Here is a 21,532-nt window from a genome sequence, read left to right as displayed (position 1 = left end):
TAGCAATCCTCTAAGAATGTAATTTACATTACATAAAGGTAACTGCGTGTCCTTGTCAGTCATTGACAGTGAACCTGTCAGAAGTTGCAACAATAATTGTCCTGCACAAAATGTACTTTTAGTATTTTCCGAATTTTCCCCGTCTCCAGTTTTAAGTGGTACCAACAAGTTATTTGAGCAGTATGTATAAAAATCAATAAAGAGGCACACTACCCCACACACACATACACACACGCAAAGAAAAACTATCTTCATGTGTAGTAGAGTTCACAGCCAGTGCCAGTGTCTCCTTTCATCTTCCCCACAGAGAGATGAAGAGATGAGAAAGAGCGAGAGATGAAAAGAGCTGCAGAGTTGGACTGAAAAGGCACTTAAGGTGTTCCTCCTCATGGTCGGTTGTTTGGGGGGAAAAGTTGCATTTCATTCTTCTGTTTGTTCATGTCGCTTCATCCCTCCATCCGCTCCTCCCTGCAGGCCTCAGGACTTCCCCAGAGCCCATTAAACAAGGCATGACATTATAGTCAGACAAGCAAACACAGCAGTACAGGGCAGTGTTGGGGGTAATGGTGTTGGGGGGCATTACACGGTAATCTATTACTCCAATGAATGTATCTAGCAATATGCGATATATACTATATATTCTTTGAAAGTATTTGCCGATTTCCCCAAACATAACACTGTCCCCTTTATGTTCATCAAACAAGAACAAGGGAGAAATTAGATTGCTGAGCTGATGACAAACTCAATAGGAAAAGTCTTTCTCTTACCTTTATGCATTTAAAATAAATGTGGGGAAGATGGATCCTGTTTAGAGGATCCATCTTCCCCACATTTCTTCCCCACAGCTGACTCAGTGTTTTCACAGTGCAGCCCATCCACAATTAGAATACTCATCAGGGTATTTATTATCTTCCATCATGAACCTCATTCGTGTGTTCTAGCACTTCTCTAAGTAAGCATTTCAGCCCCTTCAGATACAGCCTTGGCATGTTTTTGGACAGTACGGAGAGCTAAGCAGGCTTTTAGATAAATGAGGAATATGAGATGTTACCTTCTGTATGCTTCATCAGTCATGTTTGATGCTGAGAAAAAATAATATGTACGGAGCCCTACTTTTACATTCTTTCTCAAGTAAGTACTGTACTGTAGGTTATAGCTCTTTCCTTCACCAATCCGCATAAAGTCTCTCTCAGCTGTGGTGGGCTCTCCACATTAAGGGAGAAAACGCTGTTACTCTACTTTTTGCCAGATCGTCAATGTTACCATATGTCATTGCATTCCAGCCACCTGTACCTGTATACCTCTATCTGAACCTGAGCCTGCCTGTATCCTGTCCCAGCCCATGTTCCTGTACAGTAAATCTCTCTGTGTCTACCTACCTTCCCTAACTTAATTGTGGGCCCAGACTGCCTTCCTATTGTCAGTCTGTAAGCCTGCATCTTGACTATCCATTTCTGCTCCTTGTGTGGATGTCTGCGTCTTGGTCCTCTTCCCTGTTGCCACGTTGATGAACTGGTAACCACAGGTGCTGTTGCTCATTCAGCTGTTTCCCTGTAAATGCACAACATCCCCAAAACAATCACCACATGCAATAAAACAGATTGACTGTTCTTTAATTGATTGATCAATGATCTTTCATATAGACAAATCTGATTTGTATTGCGCACCCAAGCAGCACCACCATTACTGCGGTGGCAGACTGGAAGTGAACATATTTACACTGAACCATGAAAGCACTGATGTTTGGGTTAATCGCCCCCTGCAACAGAGGAAGGTAGCCTGCGTTAAAGTGGAAGTTATTCAGTCTTAGAGCACTAGTCTGAAAGTGTTATGGTGCAGAATTTGGGGAAAAAACAACATTAACATACCGCTTCTGTCTGGCCTCCACAGTATCGATCTGAAAGTGCTGTGTGGAGTGGCAAATTAAACCAAACTCCATGATTTATTGCCTCGTAATCAGAGGAAATGCATCATTTAATATAATCCTGAAACATGATACGGTAAAAGTGAAATTTCAGCCAGGAAACGAACATAGGACCAAGCTTTCAAGGGACCCTATTTTTTCAACATATAACAGGTTCTACAGGATCTCCTGGGCAGATTTCTTGGGAAAGGCACTTAAAAAATGAAATCCTTTACATCCATTACAGTGTTTACAAGAGGTGCCACCTCAGTAATGGTGCCTTATCTACGTCCCCCTACAACCCAGATTTGTCTTATAAATTTACGTTACGTTGCTGTTTCCCTGATGGTGACCTTGAGGTATATAAAATGTCCAAAAGTATGTGGATACCCTTTCCACATACTTCTATGAACTTTTTGGTCTGGGGCTGTTGCCATGGTTTGGGCTAGGCCCCTTAGTTCTAATGAAGGGAAATCTATTTAACAGTATGCTTCCAACTTTGTGGCAACGTTTTGGGGAAGGCGGTTCCTTGTTGAGTTGACCTGAGTGGAATCAAATGCCTTCGAAAATCCGTGTCCCTGAAAGTCCTGTGGTTTCATTGAGGGTTGTCTGTGTATTCACTCCCTCCTAATTCCCACAGAACAAAGAACAACACAACAGTCTAGCTGGGGAAACATTTATCAGTTCACATCAAAACTTTTTTCTTCCTAAACTGTCACTGCATTTTGTCACCGTGCCATGATATTAGCCAATGTCACTCTGCATTTGGCTGCCTCCACTGTCAGCAGGCTGTGAAATGGTAATAATTACTTTGTAATGCTAAAACGAATGAAGCGAGACTATTAGCATCACTAGTAAATTAAACATCCCATGCAAGTACTGTGTGTGCCTATCTGCAATCTGCCACCTACTGATTCATTCTGCTTTTAGCTTTGAGTGACACTGACAGTGATTTCAGTTGGACAGAATACAGATAGTCCATCTGTGGTGTGTCTAATAAACCTACTTTGGAGGCCGAAAGTAGCCCCATGACACATTGTGTGTGCGTAACTGTGTGTGTGGGGATGTACATGTGGACATTTGATGTGTGTGCTCCAGACTGTGCATATTTGTCTGCATGTGTGACCTGTTTTTCAATCTGTTCATTTTTTTTTTTTTTTTTTAGATTTCTCCCCATACATGAATACACACACTCTACTGTACATGTTACTGAATACTCAAACCAGCCCTGGAGATGGAGAGGCACGTCTGGCTAACAAGCTCTGTCCTCGGCTGGAGCCTCAGTAGTGAGCTGTGGTCACAGGCCTTCCAGATGGACCTTGGTGCTGGATGAGTAATGCGACATAGCTGGCCTGGGTTCAGCCAAGGCCGCCATCTTAGCCAGCTCTCATCACGGCCCAGACCAGGTCCAGGACCAGTGGGAACTGTTATTCCTCTTGCTTTGAAAATGTGTCTACTGCCTCTGTAACATGTCTCTATATTTCTGTGACATACTTTAACATGTTATTGGAAAAAAAAAAACATCATCCACTTCACAAACACATCATCCACTGCCACCTGTCTGTGCATTGTTGTCGGCATCATCTGATGGTAATTGACGTAAGCAGTGGTTGCCCTGGGGTTCTCTAAGCACAATATATCCGCACTTTATGCCTTACTAAATAGAATAAACGTCAGTTCATTTGCATGTTTATCGCTTAAGCTGCACCCCGTGGCTTAACCCAGGTAATAATGCTGTTTCTGATATATTCAGTGATGGAGCCACAGGATCTGAAGGGAGGAAATGGGAGGAATGAGAGGGGAGGGGAGGGCAATGGTGGTCTGGACATGAAATACTCATCTTGTTGGGACATAAATCTGTTTACATAGTCACATTTGGAGGCTCGCCTTCCTTTTGGGGACAAAACACAAGTCCCCTTAACATAAATCATTTTATTTCTGGGTGAAGACTTGGTTTGAGGTTTGAGGTTAGGGTCAGGTTTAGGTTTAGGTTTAGGTTAAGGTTAGGGTTAGTCTGTGTGTGAGGAGATTGTTTTGTTTTGTTCAAGAATGAACTGTCAACATCAAGAATTGTCTAGACTTGGAATAGATTTATGAGTATATGTTATTTAAAAATCCCCTTCAGACATGTTTTAACATATATGCTTTAAATTATAATGTGTGTCTGATATTACTAGGGCTGCCCCCGACTAAGGATTTTCCTGGTCGACTAGTAGTCGCTAGGTCAAGCCATTAGTCGACTAGTCGTTGCAGGTTTATGGTATTAATTGAATTATTTAAATATAGATTTGTGGGGGCATCAGAAAATAGTTTGAGTTCCAGGGCTGAGAATTGAGCACGATTCAGACCACTTTTTAATGTGATGGAATTTCACCAAGAACAAGCCATTCTGAACTGCCCCTCAATGTGATGTCACAACTGGAGAAAAATGAGGGTCCTGTAGGTGTTTATTAGTGGACCTTTACCCAATATGATTCAAAGCCATACAGAAATCTTACCAGTTTGTCTCCAAAATAAGAAAATTCTCTCCTGTAAATTGTATTTTTGGCTGCAAACACTCATGTTCAAACAGTTAAAATCATAATCTGTGTGTTGGCAGACATTCAGAGAAGTAACTCTAATTGTGATGGAGATCCTCAAACATGAGTTCTGTCAGTTTAAAATATTTTATTTGTTACTTGAGTTCAGTCAACATCAAAAGTAGCTTTAACTAAACTGAATACATTTTTAATATCTCACAGTTGAAAGGAAACACAAATGTGAAAAACCATTGTTGTAGTCAGACAAATTGTTTGGTATAATTTCACCAGTAAAGCTGACAAAAAAGGTCACAAGCATTATTCTATTTTTTTTATTTGTTCGCCTTTTAATTTTATCCATTTCATTTTTAACCAATAAATATATCATTTACCAGTGCAAACTTACCTCGTACACCCATTACACTGCAGTGTGCAGGTACTATAACAATTCCTATTGATACAACTATACCCATACTGAACAAAACACAAACAATCTTGCATTTTAAATAAATTCTTTACTTTTAGTTAAATAGAAACTAAAGTAAACTTAAAGTAAAGTATTCATTTACTTTCACTTCATCGTCTTCCCCAGTCAGCGAGCTGTATGCCGGTCCAGAACAGACCAGACCATCTGTTCAGCATGACAATAGAAATTCTAGCTGGATTTCAGTTCCAGGTAGAATTTCTATTGTCCTGTCAGTGCACACATGTGAGCTTAGACTTTTTGTCGACTGTGGCAAGGAAAAGTTCCCTCTGAGAGGAACCAGGCTCTCTGGGGGGTCCATCCTCCTGAGGGCTGGGGGACCTGCTGCTGCTCCTGGCCACGGGACATGCTCACCGTCCATCATCCACTGAATGTGGTCTTCATCCATCCTCCTCTGGATGTGCTGGCCATCTCAAACCTCCATGTTCAGCCTCACCTTACACTGAGACTACACAGAGGGAGACGACACTTACCTTTTCACGCCCCCTGGTTGGACCTCTGGACTCCATCATGTTAGGGAGTTCAGGTCCCTGCTCCCGCCGATGGGTTTCATTCCAAAGTCCTAAAGGAGCGTCCCACCGTCCTGAAAACACTTACAATACAATAAAAACAGTGTCACAGCTCTCAACTGTAAACAGTCTGAATTGCTATTTGAGGAAATTTAAAGACCATCAGTGTTTGTGTCTCTGTCTCTGCCACATCATTTCGTTGATGTGTGTCACTTCAGTGCAGATGTGACAGTGTTGTACTCTTACGTGTCTTTTGTAAAACAGGATGTAGGCGTTTTTTTGCCGCTGATCACACACAGAGTCGCCGCTCGTTTCAGTGACCTCTGCATCATTGTAGGTGAACCAGCGGTCAGTCGGGTCCTCCATTCCCACATCCAGATCCGTCCCGTCACTGATGTAATGTCCTAACAGGAGAGGAAGCATTGTTACATGGGATGTCTCCAGAGTCAGTGGACTTTATGTAGGTTAAGTGACTGCAAGTGACACCAGACAACAGTATATCAAAGTCAGGAAAGATGTATATTTGTGTAAGACTTTCTCATTGGAAAAAAAGGCTACATAAGACATGATGTTTTATGATTTGTATTATTCTTGAGTGAACAGAAGCAGAATGTAAGAAAGTTGTTGTCAAACAAAGCAAACAATGATTCTGGATTACATTCAATGTGAGTGTAAGTAAAATAATGTATATTCTTACCACTTCTTGCTGTGAGGCCGATGTGACTGATGGTGCTGACCAGACTGTAGCAGCCACCACCCTGAGAAGAAACACAGGTAATCACAGTTAGGCCACACACAGTCCACACATTGACTTCTGTCAGCCGCAGTCTGATGATTTTGATTGCTATCAGGTCATTTCGTTTTCTTGACCTGGTTGGAGGACACCACCAGCTCTCTGAAGAGGACGACAGGGTCACAGACCTTTTCCAGCTGGAAAGATGGAGAAAATCTGAAGCGCTTCAGGTGCAAGACAAGCACTCTGTAGATAGAAAGAAAAGACATCAGCACCAGGTGATAGACAAAAAGATCAAATATGACGTTACTGAATCTCCCTTTTCGTATTTTGTATGTTAAATACTTCACAATTACTCCTAAGGGTCAGTGGGGCCCAGTTTGATACCACTGGGTTAACTAAGCACTGTGGTCAGGAGTTTGGTCAGGTGTCATGGAAATATGTCTCTTGCCTTGGCAGGGTCACAAAGGACGAGCGCTGGCCTGACGTGGTGGCACCGCACACACACTTGTACTCCAACTGTGTCTCCTGCAGAACAGAACCAACAAGCTTTCACTTCTATACTGGATTTACAGGCACCACAAGAAAACAGCTACGTATCCATACACATACTAACACAAGGAAATGTGTCAGTGTTTTCTACATCATCACATTATATCAGTTGGTGAATGAATGAGGACAGGTATTTGTTACCATCAGGTAATCCTGGAGCATCTGTTCCACTGTTCCACCAGGCACCAGGTCCAGGGACAGGTTTGTAAACTCCTCCTCTCTGGTGGATCCTGCACTGCACCTGCACGTTAAAAGGACAGTACAGTTATAATACAGCTACACAGGTCATGCCAAGGCCTATTGTGGAGGGTTCAGCATTAATTTAGTATTCAAAGATCAGTTCACCAGAATTACAATTAACAAAAAACTGTTTGTTTCTTGGGTCTCTGGTTAAACCAGATATCTAAGAAATTTAATGTCAAGCAGTGGTCGCTGATGGAAATATTTACCCCACTTGGGCATGCTGGCAGATGAATGTGTGCATGTGATGTGTGTAACGGTATAGTTGTACCTCTTGCATGTCCTGGTGTTCTGCATCTTAAACACCAGGTGATCCTCCACCGGACAGCTGTAGACTCTGCCCATGCTGGCTGCCATCCCCTGCAGCCTCGGGCCCAAACACCTCATCTGCTCCAGCACAGAGGTGAGGAACTCATGAGCATCCTGCACACACACACAATCGTACAGAGACGTTCATACACAGAGGAGAAAGTGGAAGGAAGTGGTGAAACAACAAACCATAAAAACCAGCTTACTCACTTTCTGGTGGAGATCCTGAAACTCTGGAGCCCACACAGAGACCGCCTTCTTGAATGCATCGAGGAGGTTGATTTTATGACGGGCATCGCTGGAGAGGTGAGACCCTTTGATGTCCATAAATGATCTGGAGAGGGGGAAACAGTCAAAAGCATGGTCTCTGCCTTTGAAATGTTTGTGTTCAGGATTGTGTTCTGAGAGGTGCTGTACCTCATCAGTGTAGCCTCAGGGATCAAACTCCAAACCTGCTCCTGACCGCTGATGGCTCTAACAAAGTCCTCCAGTGTCAGGAGGCTCTGCAGACAGGAGTTCATGTAGCAGATCTGTGCTGGGTTGGGGAGCCTGACACACAAACAGTCAAACACATGTCAACGTCATCAATTCTTCAACGGCATTTTCACAAACTTCAATTCAGTTCAATTTTATTTATATAGCACCAGTTCATAACAGAAGTTATCTCATTGCACTTTTCCTATAGAGCAGGTCTAGACCGTACTCTTTACAATATTATTTACAGAGACCCAACAAATGAGCAAGCACTTGGCAACAGTGGCAAGGAAAAACTTCCTTTAAGAGGCAGAAACCTTGGACAGAACCAGACTCAGTGGTGGGCTGCTGTGTTAGGTTTTGAGAGAGAGAGAGAGAGAGAGAGAGAGAGAGAGAGAGAGAGAGGGAGGGGTTGGGGGGATGTACATATATGCACATATACTCACCCATGACACTTGCCCTGCTGATGTCTGACGATGTTAGTGGTGGAGACAGCATCTTCTTCCTCCTTTTTGGGCACAGTTGGAGGAACCTTCTTGTCTTCCTCCAACAGTCTTTCCTCCTCCTTAGTGAGGCCTTTAAACTCCACCACCTCGTCCTGGTGAGGGGTGGAGTGGCACCGTTCCTTCAGGCTCTGTTCTTCAACAGCTGGTGCGACCTGACGTCTCTTCTGTTGGAGTAAAGAAATGTGAAATCATGCACAGACACAGTCATCACTGATAAATATCTGCTTCATGTTGAGTGCTGCACTTTGTGTCAAACATACGTACCTTGCACCGATGCCACCACCGAGGCTTCTTAGCCTTTTGCTTTGACCCGGTGGTTTTGTCGTCTGAGGTGGCGACACTGGCGACAAAGAGAAACACTGTTTGTTATCCAACTGTGGACTTAATGTTTGGCTGGAGAAAACACTTGAAGATTTTAATCAGTCTAGTAAAGAGAAAATGCAGTGTTGAATTAACATTAGCAGGAGCAAAGTTTCACAAAACTCATGAAATTCTCTTTGCACTTTGGGTCAAATCAAACTGAATGTGCTAGCTAACAAAAGGACTGTAGGAATAAAGAAATATATTCAAGAGGAGTGTCCATACTTTTGCTTTTCCTTTTCAGGATGAATTTCTTTTATCTGTAGGGTAGAAACAAAATAATAATAATTAGAATAGAAACTATGTCAAATATATTTGATGACATTCACAACTTATAATTATAATATAATTCCTACAAACTACTAAAATGAGTTAATAGGAAGCGGTGACACTTTCTGGCAAACATACAAAGGGGCGACCGAAGAGTGGAAACCTCCACTGGCTCCTTTCATCCTTGTTGCCGGTGGCAGCAGAAGCGTCTGGGACGGCAACACTGTCGATAAACAGAAGCACTGTTGGTTTTTCTGTTGTGTACTCATGCTCAGAAGAAATCATTTAGAGGGATCATTTCAAGGGATCAGTCACTCTTTAGTTCAGGGTGAATTCAGCGTTTCATTAACTAGCACAGGTTTTAAGTCTTCCAGGAAGAGTTCAACTCAAATCTCAAGTCTCTCAGAGTCTCAAGTCAAGTCTCAAGTCTTCATAAACACATTTCATGATGCAGGTCTTTCAGGTGTCTGAATGCTGAACGTTAAAATGGAACATGTGGTCATTTGTTTCATTCAAAGCTGTGTTTGGCCACAACTAAGTCACAAGTCATGTCTGACAGGACACAGGTCCAGGTCAGCTGTCTTGCCTCGGGTCTACAGCTCTGGTACTAACAGGACCAGGATAAAGGTTTGTGTCTCCTGCCACTATACACACACACAGCTTTCTCTCAGCACAAGTATCCACCAAACTGAAAACGGAAACCAATCAGCCTGACCATGGAGATGAAGAAATAGTCAGGACAACAATTTCCTTAGGTTACCTCCTCTGAGAAGTGCGTGTCTGTCTGCTCTGGTCTGCCACCACATCTGTAACACTTGTTGATTTCTGTACAGTGTAAAGAAAAATAAACATGATGAAAATTGATAGAAACATAATATATGTTCACAGCTGATACAAACCTGACTTCACAGAAAGTATCTACTGAACACTGTGAAGTCGAAATAGTGCCATCTGTTACAGTCCACAGGGTGACACTGACAGCAGAGAAATGACAGAAAATACGTAGTACATCTTCTAGAAAACAAACCTTTCCACAACAGCAACACAGAAGAAACATCTTTGTAACTTTTATCAAAGTCAGATTTGACTAAACTGCTTCTGTCCTGCAGGTCTGATAAACTGAATCTGGTCAAGAGCAAATTCCGTGACATTAGACAATAAGAGTTCTAGAATGTGAATATGATGTCAGAACATCATTGTGTGTCAATAACCAACTTCAAAGAAAAACTAATGAGACCAACTTTGAATGTAAACTTGGCATATATGTATATATGATATAAAACTGATTTAAACAATAGATCGGTGGTCTCGGAAGGCCCAAACTACAAATACACAAAATCCAAAGCAGAACAAAGTGAAATATAAAAGCTGATTTATCTTAGGAAACCCCAGTTGAAACCTGGTGCATCGGCACTTCTAAAAAAAAAAAAATCCATATCTGAATAAACTCAGTAAATGTAGAAATGTATGGAATTATTATTCCAAAAATTTATACTCTGTACTTGATGATTGAGAACATTCAGAACTAAGATCTTCACTGTGTATGTGAACTTTCTGATGGGGCTAAATGAAGCTAATTATTTCTCAACTATCTAGCTATTATTTACCGGGGTCAAACACGTCCTGAGGTCCTTTACCTACAGTTACATTTATTACATTTTCAATACAGGCAGAAAACCACTCACATCCTCACCAGAAGCAATACATCAACGCCACGTCCAATGTGTTTAATCCATGGTGCCTCCTCCCTCTGTTCTCAGCAGCAGCTGTCCTGTCAGCAGCAGAGAGGACAGCTAGGACACAGACTGTCTTTACCAGGCTAAAGAACATCAGAAATGGACTTGATGAGTATAGCTACTATAATAAGGAGTACACAAGAAGAAAGCTCCGTTTTTGTTGATTGATTTATTTTTCAGCTCCAGCTCCATAAGCCCACAGTGAAACATCTCCACAGCGTACAGACAGCAGGAGATCTGTGTGATTTGAACATGACACTTCACAAGTGTGCCAGAGGAAAAAAAACGACACTGAGCATTAATAAAACCTGAGGGGTTGCGTAGTGATTTCACATGCGCATCTCTGAGAGTCAGTGTGGATATATTTTCATTTACTGTAGCTGAAAAAAAATTGGAACATTTAATAATAATAATAATAACTTTAGTTGTATAGCACTTTCCTAAAAGCAATGTTTACAAAGTGCTTTACATACAGTAAAACCCAAAACAGCAATAGGGAATAAAAATAAAGGTAATATATGAGGTAAACAGATACAGCTAAAAATACACCAACAGAGATAATATTAAGAACAGATCAAAAACTATACATACAAGTTCACAGAAGTGTGTTTTTAGAAGGGATTTAAAATATGTAACTGATTTGCCTAATTTCCTCAGGCACGTTTCCAAAGTACAGGTCCCTAATAGAGAAAGCACAGTCACCTTAAGTTTTGAGTCTGGACTGTGGAACAGCCAAATAAAAAAAAAAATAAGTATAGTCTTTACCTGCAGTGGATGGTTCATCTTTGTTGTTTCTAGGAAATTTGAGCATCAAATGAATATGAAATTTTGAAGGTATACCAAAAAACTCAACAATATTTTTTGGATTTTGTTTCGACTCTCAGGTGGCAGAGTGGATGTTTGCTGCAGCTCTACACACTCAAGTTACACTCAGATCAGATCTTAACCACCTTCAGTCAGCAGCATTTGTATTGTTGATCAATGCAGCATAGTTCATTTTCAGTGTAGGTATACAGTAAATGTGCATTACTAGCATGGCATGTATCTATGTCGTTTTCTTGGATTACTTTAAATGTGTCAGCTGCCATTTGGATTTCTTCTCCCTCTACAGAGACCACACAGTGCTGTCTTGATGTCGTACCACCCCCCCACCACCCACCCTCCCCAGAGTCAGGAGAGTGATTGCAATGGATTTCAGAGCACTTTACTTCTAGAGCATCTGAACACTTGTTCTACCTTCTCCAGTGTTTTTTTTTCTATTTAATATACATCTCCCAAACACCTTTTTCCTTCTCTCCTTCAGCTTGATGAGTAGAAAACACCAGTGTTGGGCAAGCTGCTTAGAAAGTGAGCTAAGTTACATTAAATGAAGCTTCACTACGCTGAAGCTGCCTCCCAGAGAAATGTAGCAAGCTCAGCTACAGCAACATGGCAAAAAATGTAATTAAACTTGTAACGCGCTACATGTAGTGCCGCTACTGCCCAACACTGGGAAACACATTAACTTGATCGGGGTGCCTGTTGTAGAGATTTCAGGTCAATGCAGGACTGTACCACGGTGAAAACAGGGAGCTTATTTGCTCCCCTCTTATAGACTTGGTTTGGACATTGACTGTGTGTGTGTCTGTGTGTGTGTGTGTTGGGGGGCAAATGCATTAACATAAACACAACTCTTTCATGTGGAACAAGTTCCCATTAGTGCTTACTGCTGCTTATTTGTTGGTACTAATTAAGAGGATGATTACATTCACCCATCTGTGTGCATTTGATATCTAATACCTTGGAATGTGTATGATGTCATCTGAAAGACTCAGTGGCGGGTGACATGATTTTCATTTTGCCAATGGTATTTACATGCATTTCTGTAAAATATAAATATAAAGTTCAAATTAAACTGTGTTGCATAGGTTTTTCTGCTTCAACATGCAGATCTGCTCTGTCCTGTGTCAGGACGGTGACCCATATGCACATTAACCAGTCAGAATGACATCTTATGACCACCAACAGTGTTGTTGCAACCAACAGTAGCTTTTTAGCTAATGCCTTTTATCTACAAACATGGACACCGGTCTGCACCACGGCTTGCTGAACGAGCATGCACCAGGGAAAAAATGTGCACTGCTAATGTCAGTTAGCTAGATAGCTCATTCATCATTGGTCACTTGAGATTCAAAATGGTGTGCTTCTTATCCTTCAACATCACTGCTAACAAAATGCTGTCTGTCCATAGCTTGTAAATTATTAGCACAAGTTTGTTTACATTGTGTCTCTTGGGCCAGATTTTAAAACCAGGAAATGTAGATGGGCCGGACATTTTCAGCAGCATATTTAAAACCTTTTTTTTTTTTGTTTTTGGTAATGACAAATTTTAAACAAATGCAAATGAATGTAATAAAAAATAAACAAATACTTACCAGTCCAGGCAGCATTAAACTGACAGTTTTTATTGTCAAATTTACCTTTCGGGGTTGACGGAGACACATTAGCAGTAGAGCACTTCCTACTTGTGACTGTCGATAGCCAGATGTTCTGAAAAGCTGCTAAGCTGGTCGGAGCTCACATGAGAAAACGTTGATTTGTGAAAGATATGATTGGCGGTGTCGCTACATCCGTAAACATCCTGCCCGATCGGTGCTGCGAATGTGCAACTCTCAACAGAGATGAGAAGGAAGCGAGATGGCTCCCTCGCTAGCTGCTTCCATACACTAAATATGTAGTTCACTTATTTTGTCATATATCAGATTTATGTATGCTGGGCCACTCGGAGGTTGCTGCTGGGCCAGATGTTGCCTGCGGGCCGCCAGTTGAACAGGCCTGATTTAGGGAATACGCTTATTCTCCTTTATAGTTCCAGCACTAACTACTCTCCCCCAGAAATACATTCTGATTTAAAATATTTAAAATAAATGGGATACAAGGTCATAATTAATGAATTTGTTGGTGGTAGGTGTATTTTTGAACTTTGGACAGAGCTAGGCTAACGATTTACTCCTGTCTCCACTTTTTATGCTAAGCTAGGCTAACTGCATCCTGGTTCCAGTGCTGTACTTCATGCACGGGCATGAGATTCGTGTCAATCTTCTCATCTCTTTCTCCAAAAAATGAATATATAAATTTTCCAAAATGCTGGAATTACTTGGGGGGTCAAGTGTTTTCTGTATCTTAAGCTCATCTCAGGCTATCCAACAAGTGAAGTCCTCCTTTTCCAGCTCTTGCTGAGCAAAAATGCTTCCAGGCAATTTCAGAAAATGTCAACAACACTCTCTGCCCGTGCTGTATCCCCACTACACTCAAGGGGTGGAGGAGGTGATGTCTTGAGAGAGTACAGAACCTGTTATAATGGACAAGCACTTGGCACCTTTTCCCCCAGATAGGCTACAATGGCCACAGCCCAATCACTGTCTCCTGAGGTCCAGGAGCCTGTTGGCTTATACAACGAAATCCACAATCTCCCCCTGCCTGCCTCTCCTACCCTGGTCTGCACGCAGAAACATGCTGCCAAGCCAAACACTCACTGATGAAAAACAAATACAACGCTGTCAGCCTCACTACCTCACAGGCTGCAAATGACTTGGGGAATTAAATCTTGTAATTCATGTACCTCCCAAGCCCTGTCTCGGACAATTGTAGATGTCACTGTAGCGGGTTAAATATATCGTAAGCATATAAATCTTGTGTGTAATATAAACGCCCCCCAGGACGGCTCCCGTTTAACTGCTCAACAAATGTCACTGTTCTGTTTGGGTTACAATTAGCATTACATTAGCATGCCAGCCGTGTAGCCGTCAGGTGTTGGGCAGCCTTGGCGGCCTATGATAATATAAAACAACCCATTTCTTTTTGAGTTTGTTTTCAACTTGTGCTCCGTTGTCTTTTATGATAGCCCACGCTGAGCCAATGTGCAGTCTTCATGGCAGCTTCACAGAAAAAGGGATCAATGTGAGAGCCACTGGAGGGTGCATTAGAGGATCCCAACCAACTGAGTCCCTCTCTCTGTTCATACTGTATCAAAGGCATCTAATTAGGCGTATGGGTAGGGAAAGAACAATGGTGTATAGGCTGAAGGAGTTGCTTCTGGATGAGAGTCAGAGAGAAACAAGGAGAAGTGCTTTGCTGCTTCTCAGTAGGCAGGAGGGAAGAAAGTGCATCTTCCACTTTTTTGTTCTTTATATATTATTATATCAGTGAGATCATTTCATCCAAGGTTGAAGCATAGGAAATAAAGTCCTGGCTGATAATTGAATACATTTTTTAAAATATGAGTACCATCTGAATATTTTTGTTAAGAGCCTTCAGACAACCTTTTATTTTATCCAGGAGGTTGCACACGAGGGAGGTCTGGTTTATGGAGAAAACTTGGCTAAAAGAAGTCCACTTTGTGACTAGACAAAGGCACAAATTGGCACAAACAAGAGACAACAGTCATGAAAATGACAAAGACGGTCTAGGGCTACTTACTAACTTTTTCCAGAGATTTTGGCCGCATCTCACTGCCTTCCTCAACAAATGGAACTTGCTCAGGTGTCAAGGGAGCCAACCACATCCAAGGACAAAGACCACCCTTGAACAAAGACAGGGGTCTCTTCTTCACCCATATATGATCACTTGTTATCATGTGATCAAAGTTCCATACTGAGGAGGTTAAACTCTCTGAAGAAGGACGTGGGATACGGTAGAAAGCTCAGAATATTTTATGACAGATATGATTAAGGATCTTCCTGTGAACAATGCTATATGTTCAGTTCTTCAGGCCCATGAAAAGAGCGCACCAGTTAATTAATGAAGGTTCCCGTGTGTAAGAAAGACTTAACTTTAGTCAAACAATCAACATAGGAATCACTATATATCTCATCAATTCAAGCTTTGTATGGGGGGAAATTATATGATTTATCCTGGAGAATTAAAAAAAAGGGTCTCGAAGTAAATGAATAACATAACATTTTGAAAAGGACAATAAAATTGAAATATACAATAGCTGAATAAATAGCATAAACAGATGAAAGAAAGAGAAAGAGAAGATACGCTGTCGAGGTTTTGGACAGTAGTAGCACTTTGGCGCGAACAAAGTCAAGGAAGAAGATGACAATGTAGATTTCAAATTCTTCCAGAAATTGGTTCTGCAAATATTTTTTTTTACTTTTGATGTTTACTAGACCTCAAGGATAAACACAATGCATTTGGTGAGAAACAATGAATGTAAAAAGGTTTGTTTTGCTTTGTTGGTTTACAAAACAATAAATCCACAGGGTAAATTTAAGGATGGGCCAAGGTTTCCACAAGATTTGTTCAGTTGCTGTTCTTATACATTTTTGATCACATTTCACCACATACAAAATAAGCATTAGATTTTCATTTTCATCATCTGAAAAAAAAAACGTAAAATAACCAACCGGAGGTGACATCACAGCTCATGGTTGCTGGTTGTCATAGTAGCGTAAGATGGTTTCTGTCACACTTTCTGAACCTGAGCTCACCAAAAGAAATAAAATCAGATTGTAAAATGAAAGCTATGAGGCTTAGGGCTTTTTGTGATGGGGGAAGCTAGCTGTTGCATTCACAAGGTATTTGCAGGGATAAGCTGTGAAATGCAGCAAATGGTGCCATGTAAGCTCAACAGACATTTGGAGGCAAATCACCCCTTTTTGCCAGCTAAGATGTTGAATACTTAGTGACTAAAAGAGCTAAGTGAAAAAAGAATCAGTGCATGTCATGTGTGCGTGTTTCTTTGTGCGTTTGTCCCGGAAAACCAAAAATGGAAGCTAATATTATTTTTGAACAGAACAAAATAAACATTTAATTTAATATACCGTTAAAAAAACAATGAAGGGGTGCTGTGGTTTAAGAATGTTTGGGAACCTCTGTTTTAACACACTGTATAGTGAAATGTAAACCGACAACTGGCAGCAAAAGGCGAAAGCATAATGAATACAAAACGAAATGTAACGTGTGCTAAAAGAAGCATGGGCCAGTTTTATTTGTTTTCTCCCTCTCTTCTTCCACAGCCATTACTACACACTTGGTGACCGTTGCTCCACGTTCTTTCATGGCAGGAACACAAAAAGGCTTGTCCTGTGCACGTTGATATACACCCTGATGCAAGATATACATTACCAATGAACCAAAGAAACTAACAGATTCATGTAGAGAGCAAACAGCGTCCTGTTGAAAAATAAGAAAGGTCCACCATCTGGCAGGCGAGCATTGTTTAGTCTTACTTCCAACTCCTTTTTGGGAGGAGGCCATCTTGATGGAGAAAATAGATGCTCCAAAGTCCGCCAGTCACACCAATTGGTGCCGTGAAAACACCGCCTGTGTTTGACTAAGGAGGTCAATGTCAGCAAAGTCCCTGAAGCAACAGTTAGCTAAATAAGCCTTGTCAGGTCTAGCTATCAAAGTGGAGGTCTATATAGAGAGATTTATACCCCTGCCATTGTTGTTGTTTGAATGGCCCAGAGAGAGCCCCCTTAAGATTTGTGCAGTCTTCAGTCGCTGCAGATGTCCATGCAGAGACTGAACAAACCCAGCGGACAGCAGGCCTGTCAGTGCTGTGTTTGAGGAGGGCTTGAAATAAGTCTATCTGTCACCACAGAGCAAATGTTTTAATCTGAGAGAAAACAACACCTCTGAGATTCACCCACTGCTCTATTGACTCCATGTAGACTCAACAGTAAGTGCTCATCAAGTGCTGTTTGAGCCTGTCACTTCACAAGATACATACTGCTGTAAAAATGTGCTGACTTCCCAACACGCGCTTCATTCGGGCAACATGGTAAAGCAGCATCAGTCAATATCCTGCATCGTTCAATACTGCATGCCTGAGCGATGGCTCGATTCTCATTAATCCAGCGCATTGTATGAATTTGACTTGATGTGGTGCTAATGGATCATGAATTGGATGCAAGGCGAAATAAGCTAAGGCTTCAAAAACATTTATCATAACAGCTCACCATCAATCTCTGTCGCTGGCACAGTCACATGCACACGCACGCCGTGTTTCACAATTTTTGGACAGCAAGGAATTATTTTTCCACGAACCGAGGAGACAGAAGTTTTTGCTAAATCACTGCTGCCAAGTCACCAAAATTATAAAAAGAATGACTGGTTCCCACGGAAACCACACAGCGAGTTATGACACCTGTGAACAATGCTGAACGACATGGCAGAGTACGAGGAGTATAAGCGGTTTCTTGGTGCTGAGTTCGGAGAAATGGCTGGAAGATGATCAGATTAGCTTGTTTTAAGTTAATAACAACAAGTAGAAAATAATTAAAATTGTGAAAAATGTGAATGTTTCCTGTGAAGGTATGACTGGTACTTGAAACAACACTATGAACAGCAGTGTCAGCTTTTAATAGCTACAGATTGTGGATCTTATTGATATTCTTGTGGAGCTGTTAACAGATTTGGAGGACAAAAGGTAAAATGTTCCTCCACAGAGCTGTATAAATTAATAGCAGTGCCTCGCTGTTACTGCCGGAAGAATTGGAGTCGTAACACAATTTATAGAGCTAAAAGCCTGCTCCCAAAACCTGAAGAGTGTGAAGCGAGCTCACTGGAGATGTAATCTCAGCATATGGTGCCATGGTTATCAAGCTACTAATAGCTCATGGGACTTCCTCCTACTCTTGACTGAGAACACAAGTTTCTGAGTGATGATAACACATTTTTAAAGTTATGTGACTTATTTTGCTGTAAAACTGATATGAAAGTCACGACTAAACAAAGCTTTGGGAGTAGCCTGAAGGTGATAGTTTTGTTTGTTGGTTTCCTGGTGGGTGAAGTGGATGACTAATGCTTTCATAATCAGTGAACTCGAGTTTAGACAAGAGCTTCTTTGATAGCCCAAAAAAAAAAAAAAAACCTCTCCCATTTGAGTTAAACTTACTATTACATTTAAAGCTGCAGTGATTAAGCATTTTAACAACACTGACACATTACTGACAATAAAGTCGATCTGGCAAACGTGTTAGCGAACAGTTGCCTATTTCCACATCCAGCAGACACACAGCAACATTAGCATTCATTTGGAGCTATGCTTGTGGAAACTTGGAGAAGTCCAATATTCGTTGTCATTTTGGCTCTATTTTGGTCTCCACCAACTTCTGAGAAAAAGATCTTCCTCTTTAGCTGCTAAATGCTCCACTATGTTCACCAGCTAACTGCAGCTGCCTGAGCGACTAGAAGTGAAGGCGATGAGAGTGAACCAAAACAATAAATTGAGAGGCTAAAACGCTCTACAGAGCTCAGAGGTTGGTGCTAATTCTCTGTGAGTTCATTGCTCCGAGCAACCCCCTTTTCACATTACAGTCATTTAATCTATTGATAATATAAAAAATATAGAGAAGTGAAGCTTTGAATAATCAAAGTATGAATGAATTAATTCAAACTCAGACGTGTATTCTTTGAGGATGAATCAATATTAATCAATATCAATAATCGTATTTGTAATGTAGTCAGTTGAAAACCAAAACTGTTCCCTTACCCATATCCATAACTGTGTTGTGTCACGTTCAGTCTGTATGAAGCAGCTCTGTAACAGAATGTGCAGCATTAAGGAGAAGAGTGATGCTCTACAGGGATTTGAACAACTTGAATGACATTTTCCTTTGATATATTAATATGAATTAAACACAAAATAAGCAGTATCATAAACAGCCCATAAGTTAACTTACATACTAATCCACAAAATGATTTAAAATACAATTCCAATTTACCCAACTTTATATACCAAACTTTATAAATGAATCACCCACTTATTAATAGCATACTTTTAATTTGTGATGACATGGATCTCTTAAAATATTAACTGCATATTATTATTCATTACTTCAGCTATCAGGAATGCTGATAGCTGTCAAAGCTATGTGAGCCCTTAATAAATATTTTTTAAGAAATATTGTTAGATAAACATCTCAGAACTGTAATTCCTTCTTAATGAAGGTGGTTGATCAGTGACATATTTCTTATAACTGTATAATCAATCTGAGCCATCCCAGAGAGCACAGAGCTGTTTGATCACAGCAGCTCTGAATACAAAGACTTCCCATATCAATGACCAGAACCAGACAAGTTAGCGTCCTCCTCACACGGAGCAGATGCTCCCTGTTCTCCCCACCTGGTGAGAGCAGACGACAGGACACTGCTGTCCCTCTGTCCCCCCTGGCTGGGACTGAGTCTGTGTCCTTTGATCTGCAGATGCTCCGATGTCCTGCTGCAACTAACCAGCCGAATCAAACAGCTGAGTTCTTCCCTCTTTCCTGGGCCGACCGGCTAAGGCCAGTTTAGCCTGTTCTGATTTAATTCTAATCCTCCTGACTTGTATGCCCCAGTGGCACACTGACACACCCATGGAGGTAATTAACAAGAGGAACTTGTGGAGAGACGTCACATGAAATGAGACCACAACAACAGTTTAGTTGGACACAGTTTAGTACATTTATATTCCCATGTACAATAATAATGCATTACAGTGCTGCAGTCAGGATGTGGTTAGCCTACCTTAGCATAAAGATGGGAGGCAACTACCAAAACTTCTAAATCTCACTAATTAACACATTGTATCTCATTTGTTTAATTTGTCCACCACCACTCAAAAATGTGTTTTCCTTATTATTACTTCACTGGGATTTTGAGCGTCACTGTGCAGAATGATGTATGTGCAGAGTCTGACACTAGAGGGCTGTTCCACATTCATCTGATGAAGGGGGAACGTTTCCCTGTGCTCATCTTAAATCTTAGTTTCAGATGTATGCATATGAGCATGATTCGTGACATCACAACTAGTTGCCAATCATTGTCCAACATGCAACTTACACAAGTGTGTTGTGGAAACCTGAAACCTCCAGCGCACCTGAGTGTTGGTAGATATTTCTTTTTCACTTTGGACAGAGCTAGCTGTTTCCCCTGCCTCCAGTCTTCATGCTAAGCTTGGCTAGCCACGTCAGCTCTGTACTTAACACACAGACATGAGATTGATATAGATCTCTTACTCTTAGAAAGAAAGCAAATGAGCATATTTATCTCCACAGACTCAAGCAACACTGCTCCACAGACACAGTATTTTGCTCCCTTTTTTATGGATAAATGCTTACAACATGCTAACATGTCATATTCCCTGCTCAGCTACAGAGATGTTGGATACAACTTTGCACAAACACTGTATTGAGCAGTTTATTGTGGCCTGTGTGAAAATATTGCTCTTATTCTTTTGGAGCTGGATTTGGAGCAACGCACTTCACACAGGGACAGATGTAGCTGTGGCACTGAGCTGAAGGATAATGACAACAAGCAAATGTTGGCATGATTTCATGAGCTTAAAACTGCAGAATCAGGTTGCACTGAGGAGCCTCGGTATCAATAAACTTGCTGGAAAGGTGCTGGTGAAATAGTGTTCCTCATATATTAAACTGCAATGCTTATACTTGGCAGACCAGCTGTGAAATGTGCAAATTGTATGTAGTGTTAATAAGTGGGCTCATGTGTGTGTGCATATTTGTGTGTGTGTGTGTGTGTGTGTTAAGATGCTGCTTGCATTCAGTCCGCTGCCTTTGTTGCTAATTACCACTTCTGTTCTCCAATCTCATCTGATTAGAATTCAGTTTTCTTCTCTTTGTCTTTCTCTGCTTTTTCATCCCCTCTAGAGGAGACAGTCAGAAGGCATGGGTGCTGATTTTATTTTAAGCCATGCTGCTTTATCCGAATGCAAGAAAAGGCTGACACACGTACACTTAATCATGGATTCATATCACATACAGCTGGCCATGCATGCAAAATATGACTCTGTAATGAAGCAGAGGGCAAGAATTGTGCTTTGTAAATGTCACATTTTCTTCGTTTCAGCAACTTTGGCATTTTTTTTTCTTTTAACATTTTACACACTTTTCTGTGGGATTGTACCATTCTCTATGAGTGCAACAGAAGAGCCAGAGTTTTTCTTT

General features: G+C 41.2%; 1 protein-coding gene across 5 annotated transcripts; it reads right to left on the bottom strand.

Annotated features, from left to right (window-relative positions):
* Positions 1-4,752: 4,752 nt before the first annotated feature.
* Positions 4,753-12,631, bottom strand: LOC122886085 (ubiquitin carboxyl-terminal hydrolase 37-like). 5 transcript variants are annotated; one of them, XM_044217960.1, is made up of 14 exons: positions 9,887-12,631; positions 9,620-9,684; positions 8,998-9,082; positions 8,815-8,849; positions 8,494-8,569; positions 8,170-8,393; positions 7,667-7,798; positions 7,460-7,583; positions 7,212-7,363; positions 6,842-6,941; positions 6,600-6,676; positions 6,286-6,394; positions 6,113-6,173; positions 4,756-5,819 (listed from the first exon to the last, which is right to left on the bottom strand). In XM_044217960.1, the coding sequence occupies exons 1-14, from the start codon at positions 9,914-9,916 to the stop codon at positions 5,578-5,580; spliced, it is 1,512 nt and encodes a 503-aa protein (XP_044073895.1). In that variant the 5' UTR covers positions 9,917-12,631; the 3' UTR covers positions 4,756-5,577. The 5 variants fall into 5 exon arrangements, with proteins under 5 accessions (XP_044073896.1, XP_044073894.1, XP_044073895.1 ...); XM_044217963.1 differs by lacking the exon at positions 9,887-12,631 and having other exon boundaries at positions 4,756-5,489; positions 5,662-5,819; positions 9,620-9,879; XM_044217962.1 differs by lacking the exon at positions 9,887-12,631 and having other exon boundaries at positions 4,758-5,498; positions 5,662-5,819; positions 9,620-9,878.
* Positions 12,632-21,532: the final 8,901 nt, after the last annotated feature.

Source organism: Siniperca chuatsi, linkage group LG12 (genome assembly GCF_020085105.1).
Source record: "Siniperca chuatsi isolate FFG_IHB_CAS linkage group LG12, ASM2008510v1, whole genome shotgun sequence".
NCBI lineage: Eukaryota > Metazoa > Chordata > Actinopteri > Centrarchiformes > Sinipercidae > Siniperca > Siniperca chuatsi.
The sequence above is the reverse complement of the archived record's forward strand: the minus strand, read 5'-3'. Positions and strand labels throughout refer to the sequence as shown.